At 47.9% G+C, this 8,092-nt stretch overlaps 1 protein-coding gene across 1 annotated transcript in view; it reads left to right on the top strand.

Annotated features, from left to right (window-relative positions):
* Positions 1-290: 290 nt before the first annotated feature.
* LOC147701976 (ketosamine-3-kinase-like) overlaps positions 291-8,092 on the top strand; it is a 268,222-nt gene continuing 260,420 nt past the window's right edge. The window contains exon 1 of the mRNA XM_086928734.1: positions 291-473. Coding sequence (XP_086784860.1) covers positions 291-473 — 183 coding nt within the window. The remainder of the gene's footprint in view (positions 474-8,092) is intronic.

Here is an 8,092-nt window from a genome sequence, read left to right as displayed (position 1 = left end):
TCTTCCCCCTCTGTGTGTTTTCTGTTCGCCTGTAGCGTTCGCTCTGTAAAATAAGTAAAAAAGGCCAGTGTCAGTCCTTTTGTCCTTTGGGACCAAGCTCTGAAGCGCCTACTAGAAGGCGCCTTGGCGTGGCTCGTGGAATGCTCGAGTCCTTCAGCCGCAGCTGAGTAAAGAAAGCATCACCTCACCTGCCAGGCCACCCTCAGCAGACACAGGCGGAAGGCTGCGGCTTGCCTCCGGCGGCCCCTCCTTACCGTGTGTTTCCGTGTCCAGGGCACCATGGGGACCGGATGGGGCACTCTTTGTATGACAAGCATAGCGCTGCTATGAAGATGGAGCAGCTGCTGAGACGAGAGCTGGGCACGGCCGCCCTGGAGGAGACCGGCTACTCAGGAAGTGGATGGATCAGCCAGGGGAAATCGTACATCACCGACGCGGGATGGGTCTTCGTGAAGGTGAACCCCAGGGCTGAGGTAAAACCCCTCACTGTTCTCTCTGCTGGGTGTCTGCTGAAAGAAGTGTGTGAAAGTACCCCCCAGAGGAATCCTTCCTTCCTCTCATGGGGTTAAGGCTCGCACCTGCGGCGCGGGAGAGGGGGGGGGGGGGGGGGGTAGGCTCCAACTCACTGAGACCCCATCTGCCAGGGGAGCGCAATTCAGCCCAGTCCAATGTATATCTGAGAGATATGGTGGACTCAGGGACCCCTCGTCATTTTCTGCAGAGGGGCCCCATCCCTTCTCGTTAATTCACTGCTTCCTGTCATGGGACAGTGTATCTAGTATCTAGTAGGCAACATACACGTATTTAAATAAGTAAGTGTATTTTTAACTCGCTTCAGTCCACATTTCTTCTGTTTCAAGCGCTTTAAATAACAAGGTATTATGACTGATGTTATTGTACGTTTTGCGACCTCAAGTGAATGGATGGCTGAGTTGGTCTCGTCGGGGTTGAGGCACGCTACTTTAATTCACTGCATTTAGTCAGCAGCGAACCTTCAAATCACTAAAACATCATGCACCATTTTTCTCAAAACTAAGCTCTATAAGGGCAGTATTACGAGAATGAAAGCTTGTTAGTCAGTAGTCATCTTTAGGCGGCACTGTAATGTAACGTAGTTTTCCTTGCAAAGCAAGCCCTGTTTAGTTTCAGTTTCACTCCCGCACGTCGTTCATCAGAAACGAAACCAGGATCGGAGTCCTCCATTCAGATCGTCTTTATACCTTTGATGGGTTTATAGTGCCTCGAAGTCAGGCGAACGGGGGGCGCCCTCACATTGCCAAGTTTACTGTATAACTTGCAAGATACCGGGTAGAGAGCAGGTGGCAAGCATGCTTAGCATTCATTTTTTTGTTTCAATTTCTCTAATGGTTTTCAAGCTTGAAGCGTCATACAGATACACGCATGAGCTCAGCTTAGTTATCAAGGCACACACATCACACGTTACAACAGGTCAGGCAGCAGTGCAATTCATGGTCTTTAGTGCTTCTCGCAGCGAGTGCTCTAAGAACGCCTATTAGCATGTGGCGCGCTCGAGTTGGTTGTTGTGGCTGGCTGCATGGTATGCAAGGATGAGTATAATAAACATGCCGGTGGGAAGGGGGGGGGGGGGGTGATCATAGGTGGGGAACAGGTGTTAAAGAAAATACCGTGAACTTCTACTCAACTTAGGTCTCTGCCACTCCTTGCCGCAACTATATGTCATTCATTTCAAGATCGATAACAGTAAGCGTTTCGTCATGTAGGCAGGATCGCACACAGAGAGCTTTAAATGGAGAATCGAAACAGAAAACCTTTACAGAGCAATTAATGGCTGACAGCGGCAGAGCAAATTACCGTCTGACAACATGCACTGATATATTCGTAGATTTGGCGTCGTGGCATGGCAACGTGCTCCTCCTTGGCACTTCGGAAAAGAACGTCAGGAGACTGCAAGTGCTACAAAACTCAGCAGCAAGGATAGTACGGAGACTACCTAGAAGACTTGCTTCCAAACCTACCTTGTCAACCCTCCACTGGCTGCCTATTAGGAAAAGAATTCTTTTTAAAGCACTCCTTTTGTGCTATAGAATTATTTCTAATAAAGCTCCGTCCTACCTGTCTGACCTAGCTGTTCAGTACGAGCCTAACAGAGATCTTCGCTCGATGGGAAAGGGCCTCCTCATGATTCCCCGTATAAAAAAATCCAGAATGGGAGGTCGGTCTTTCCGCGCTTTGGCAGCAACCAAATGGAACTCCCTTCCCACCAACATTAGGCTAGCTAGCAATGAAGCCACTTTTAGAAAACTGCTAAAAACGTACCTATTTGCCCTTTAGGCCCTCCCCTTCTTCTGCTTCTGACCCTTCTCCACAGCGCGGGGATACGCCGTGAGGCGTCACCAGGCGCTTTATAAATCCCTTTATTATTATTATTATTATTATACCTGGAGAGCAATTATTGTATTCCTTCACAGAAAAGGGAAGAGGGTTGAAAAAATTCTACCACCCCGAACCCCTAGTATCACATGTAAACACAAGAAGGGGTGAAGGGGACCAGACCCAGAGTGAATAGATAAACAAGCAGTGGCACGATTGTGTGTTTTGAAAAACTGCCCTCACTCACACACAAATGTGTGTGACATGCTTCATCATCGGGTCTGCTTACAAAGCGCCCTGGCGTAGCCACGCACAGGGTGGAGCATAGGGAGGGGGAAACACAAAACACAATTACGAAAACAAACACAAATGTGACAAACAGTGATCACAAATGAAGTGTTACCCCAAGACTGAGTATAGTGATAGACAAAGGTGCAGTAAGTAGGTAGTGCTATTAAAACTGGCTCATGGATACCTGTCAGACCTTTATTCATAGGTTCCAAGGTCAGGATTAAAAATGAATGAAGGATGGGAAGTGTTTATGAAGGCAATCAAGTTCCTAAAACACCCCTCCTTAAACTGCGATGCGGTATCCATGAGCCAGTTTTAATAGCACTATCTACTTACTGCACCTTTGTCTATCACTATACCCAGTCTTGGGGTAACACTTTATTTGTGATCACTGTTTGTCACATTTGTGCTTGTCTTCGTCATTGTGTTTTGTGTTTCCCCCTCCCTATGCTCCGCCCTGTGCGTGGCAACGCCAGGGCGTTTTGTAAGCAGACCCGATGATGAAGCATGTCACCCACATTTGTGTGTGAGTGAGGGCAGTTTTTCAAAACACACAATCGTGCCACTGCTTGTTTATCTATTCACTCTGGGTCTGGTCCTCTCCAACCCTATATGTGTTTACACGAGCAATTATTGTAGACATTCACACATTTCATTGTAGCCCTGGTGTTGCAGTTGCAGTATTGTAGATTTGCTGTTGTGTTGTTAGTTGGGCTGTGCTCATGTTGTGTAAGTTGAAGTGTAATATCGGTAGTATTAAAAAAAACGTGATTTAGCTATAGTGACCTGGTTGTAGTGTTTTGCGCCTAGTGCTGTGGCATTGCAGATAAAGGGGGCTATGGTTAGGTCTCACCTACGCAGCGTGCATGGCTGCCTAGGCAAAAAGACCTTTAGCAATGGCTAAAGCTTTTCAGCCAACGAGCATTGGCATAGCCAATAGGTCTCGCTTTTGGGACCTTCTGATTATTTAGTTATGCAGCACAATATCCTTGGTGCAACCACATCAACTGTTGTGTGGCTAAACACTTATAAGGTCCCAAAGGCGAGACCTATTGGCTATGCCAATGCTTGGTGTGGTTGTGTGTGTGTGTGGTTGTGTGTGTGTGTGTGTGGTTGGGTGTGCGGGCGTGTTTGTCTGTGTGTGTGATTGTGGGTGTGGTTGTGTGTGTGGTTGTGGGTGTGTGTTTGGGTATGGTTGTGTATGTGGTTGTGTGTGTGGGTGTGTGTGGTTGTGTGTGGTGTGTGTGTGGGGTTGTGTTTGTGGTTGTGTTGTTGTGTTGGTGCTTGTGTGTGGTTGTGTGTGTGTGTGGTTGTGTGTGTGTGGTTAGGGGTGTGTGTGGTTGTGTGTGTGTGGTTGTGTGTGGTTGTGTTTGTGGTTGTGGGTGTGGATGTGTGGTTGTGTGTGGTTGCGTGTGTGGTTGTGGGTGTGGATGCAGTTGTGGGTGTGTGTGTGGATGTGTGGTTAGGTGTGGTTGTGTGTGTGTGTGGTTGTGTGCATGGTTGTGTGTGTGTGTTTTTGTGTGTGGTTGTATGTGTGGTTGTGTGTGTGGTTGTGGATATGTGTGTGTGGTTGTGTGTGTGGTTTTGGTTGTGTGGGTGTGGTTGTCTGTGTGTGTGGTTGTGGGTGTGGGTGCGGTTGTGTGGTTGTGGGTGTGTGTGTGGGTGTGTGGTTGGGTGTAGTTGTGTGTGTGTTGTGTGTGTGGTTGTATGTGTGGTTGTGTGTGTGTGGTTGTGTGTGTGGCTATGGTTGTGTGTGTGGGTGTGTGTGTGGTTGTGTGTGTGAGTGTGTGTGGTTGTGTGTGTGTGTTTGTGTGATTGTGTATGTGGTTTTGTGTGTGGGTGTGGTTGTGTGTGTGGTTGTGTGTGTGGCTGTGTGTGGTTGTGTGTGTGGCTGTGTGTGTGGTGGTATGGTTTTGTGTGGTTGTTTGTGTGCTTGTGTGTGTGGTTGTGTGTGTGGTTGTGTGTGTGGTTGTGTGTGTGGTAGTGGTTGTGTGTGCGTGGTTGTTTGTGGTTGTGTGTGTGTGTTGTGTTTGTGATTGTGTATGTGGTTGTATGGTTATGTGTGGTTGTATGTGTTGTGTGTGTGGTTGTGTTTTTGGTTTTGTGTGTGGTTGGTTGTGTGTGTGGTTGTGTGTGGTTGTATGTGTTGTTGTATGTGTGGTTGTGTGTGTGGTTTTGGTTGTGTGTGGTGTGTGTGCTTGTGTGTGGTTGTGTGTGTATGTGTGGTTGTGTTTGTGTGGGTGGTAGTGTGTGTGAGATTGTATGTGTGGTTGTGTGTGTGGTTGTGGGGGGTGTGCGGTTGTGTGTGCTGTGTTTGTGCTTGTGTGTGTGATTGTATGTTTGTGTGTGGTTGTATGTGTAGTTGTGTGTGTGGTTGGGTGTGTGTGTGGTTGGGTGTGTGGTTGTGTTTTTGGTTGTGTGTGGTTTTGTGGTTGTGTGTGTGGTTGTGTGTGTGTTGTGGTTGTGTGGTTGTGGTTGTGTGTGTGTGTGGTTGGGTGTGTGGTTGTAGTTGTGTGTGTGCTTGTGATTGGGTGTGCTTGTGTGTGTGTTTGTGGATGTGTGTATGGTTGTGTGTGTGGTTGTGTGTGGTTGTGTGTGCTGGGTTGTGTGTGTGGTTGTGTGTGTGGTTGTGGTTGTGTGGTTAGTTGATGTTGTGTGTGTGGTTGTGTGTGTGGTTGTTTGTGTGGTTGTGGTTGTGTGTATGGTTGTGTGTGTGTGGTTGTGTGTGTGGGTGTGGGTGTGGTTGTGGGTGTGTGTGTGTGGTTGTGTATATGTGTAGTTGTGTGTGGGTGTGGTTGTGTGTGGTGTTGTGGATGTGGTTGTGTGTGTGGTTGTGTGCGTGTGTGCGTGTGTGTGTGTGGTTGTGTGTGTTCGCGTGTGTGGTTGTGTTGTGTGTGTGTGGTTGTGTGTGTGGTTGTGTGGTTGTGTGTGTCATTTTGGTTGTGTGTGTGTGGTTGTGGTTGCGTTTGTGTGGTTGTGTGTGTGGCTGTGTGTGTGTGGTTGTATGTGTGTTTGTGTGTGTGGTTGTGTGTGTGTGTCGTTGTGTGTGTCATTGTGACGTTGTGTGTAATAATAAAAGCATCTCAAAATAAAGGAACAGAAACATTGAGTTTGGGGGAAGAGAAAGCACGTTGTAAGTCATACAGGTGCAGCAAAGCATTGACACAACCACAAAACAGGATCACTTAGCGAAGACTGTGTGCTGATAATGGATACACACAGCCCATCATCTTAAGAGTTCGATGGCAGCCAATGTGCACTCAAACCTGCCCCCCTCCTTGTGGGTTGCACTCCATATTTCATGAGTTATAACTGCTGCACCCACCATAGCGCTTTGAGATCTAAAGTGCTACATAGGTGTAATCGACTAACCAGTCGTCAACATGCTGTGCTTTCAAAGAGAATGTGCCAAAAGTTTCCGGCTTACTCATCGTATCCTCATAAAAGCGCCAACGAAAGGACTCCCAGAATGGTGCAACGGACATGAAGCAGCTGTTGCGATCAGAAATAAACACTGTGAACGTTGTCCAGTTTCACAGTAACATTTCCTTAATGTTCCTTAAGTCACAAAACAGTAATACTAAAAGCATCTCAAAATAAACTATGTTGAGATGTTTCATAAATCACAGCTTTAATGCTCCTGAAAACCCTGCATTAACACATAAGAATTCCAAATGGAACTTCTGCCCGTAATTAAAAGTCAGCCTTGACTCAAGCTTAAACATAGTTTAGCTTAAACATAGTTTGCAAACATACAGGAAGCTGACAAAGACAAGGAGGGAGTGCAAATAATGGAAGTGAAACGGCTACAAGTTAGCACGCGCCATACAAAGGCAAGAAGCTGACAAGGAGGGAGTGATAGAAGGGAGGGGGTGAGGGAGGGCCTTCACACACGCAATGAAAGAAGCCAAATTGCTGCTGTGCATGTCACGCGCCCACTTGTGCGCGTGATAGCAAGCTGGTGGCAGGCAAATTAGCACTTTTTAAAGCAGCTACTAAATGTATCGCCAGAGTAGCGCATGCACTGGCTCAGGCGAGACCTAAAAAAGTGCACGCGTTCCATTGCCTTCAATGGCAACACGTGCACGTGTGGCGATTCACTTGCAGGAGCGAGCGCCGACATATGGTAGCAATTATCGCTCCCGCAAGTGAATCGCACAGGCCACCCCCTTTGCTTCCACACGCTTGTGCTTGTTTTGCAGAGCTTCGTTGTTGTTTTGCTCCCTCTCTCTTCGCCGTCCCGGTCTTTGGTTCTGAATCAGGCTGAAGGCAAACTAAAGAGACCTGATTTTGTTTTAACTGAATCGTTTTCCATGTTTTTTTCTCAGGCACTCATACTTCTAAAATGTAATGTTTTATTAAGTGTAATTATCTTTTACATGTTTTTTTCTACCCTCGGGACAAGGGATAATAGGATTCTGGATCTTTCCATACTCGGAATCTGGGATAGGACCCTGGGGTGGTCTTCAGGCTTTCGTTCATTAATTTCTTTTCTCAATCTATGGTTTAACTAAACATCAATTTGTCTATTCATTAATGTCCAGGCAAAAAGAAGAGTTCGATCGTCACCTCCTCCGTTTCATCCTCCGAGAAGAGGTGATATTTAGAAGCCGGCACAAAGTTCTAAAACTAACACATTGGTTATAAATACTGCAACATGCATATTTTTAATTCCCAACACTCGTTGCATGATCACAGGTTGGAACCGCCTATGGACAAGAGCCGGTCTCGTTGCCGTTATTACTTGCCAGTAAAAACTAAGGGCCCCATTAGGATGGAGGGTGGAAGACCCCCACCATATCACAATGGCTGGGGCGTCCGCGGCGGACGGAAAGACCGTCCGCCGCTTTTCCTCCCGGTCGACATGTCGACTGGGCAGAAAAGGGTTCAATATGGTGGCGGTGTCTGACAGACACCGCCAGCCATATTACAACGTGGCCTTGAACATTCCGTTACTGGAAAGGCATGCAGAGTCTGTTTGGGGGGCCCTTTGCAGGCCCCCAGGGACTCCGGGGGAGGTGAGGGGTGCACATGGCCTTTCATTGAACAACGTGGCTGGTACCGCATGGTGCCTGTCACGTTGTGCATCGAACCGCACAACCTGCCTCTGTGGCATTGCGGTGGGCGGTACTCTCTGCACGGCCCGCAGCAATGTTGCATATGCCCAATGCGCCCGCCAGTGTTGCGGGCGCATGCAAATCTGGAGAACTTGACCCCCGCACCCTTAGTGGGCGGCCCCGGTTCCCAAGGGTATGGCGGGTGGACTTTGTCCGCCCGCCATACTAATGGGGCCCTAAGTTAGGGGCAGCTTAGACGCTTTGCTTGGACGTCGCGGCAGGAAGGTGCAGACAGCCCACTCCCTCCTCAGCAGCCGAGCAGAGTGTTTGCTATCAAAAGGCTTGGGTATAATTTAAAGGATGAAAGCTAAATCTACTTCACAATGCTTTAG

This window comes from Lissotriton vulgaris, chromosome 7 (assembly GCF_964263255.1).
Source record: "Lissotriton vulgaris chromosome 7, aLisVul1.2, whole genome shotgun sequence".
NCBI lineage: Eukaryota > Metazoa > Chordata > Amphibia > Caudata > Salamandridae > Lissotriton > Lissotriton vulgaris.
This window is presented reverse-complemented; position numbering and strand designations above follow the sequence as displayed.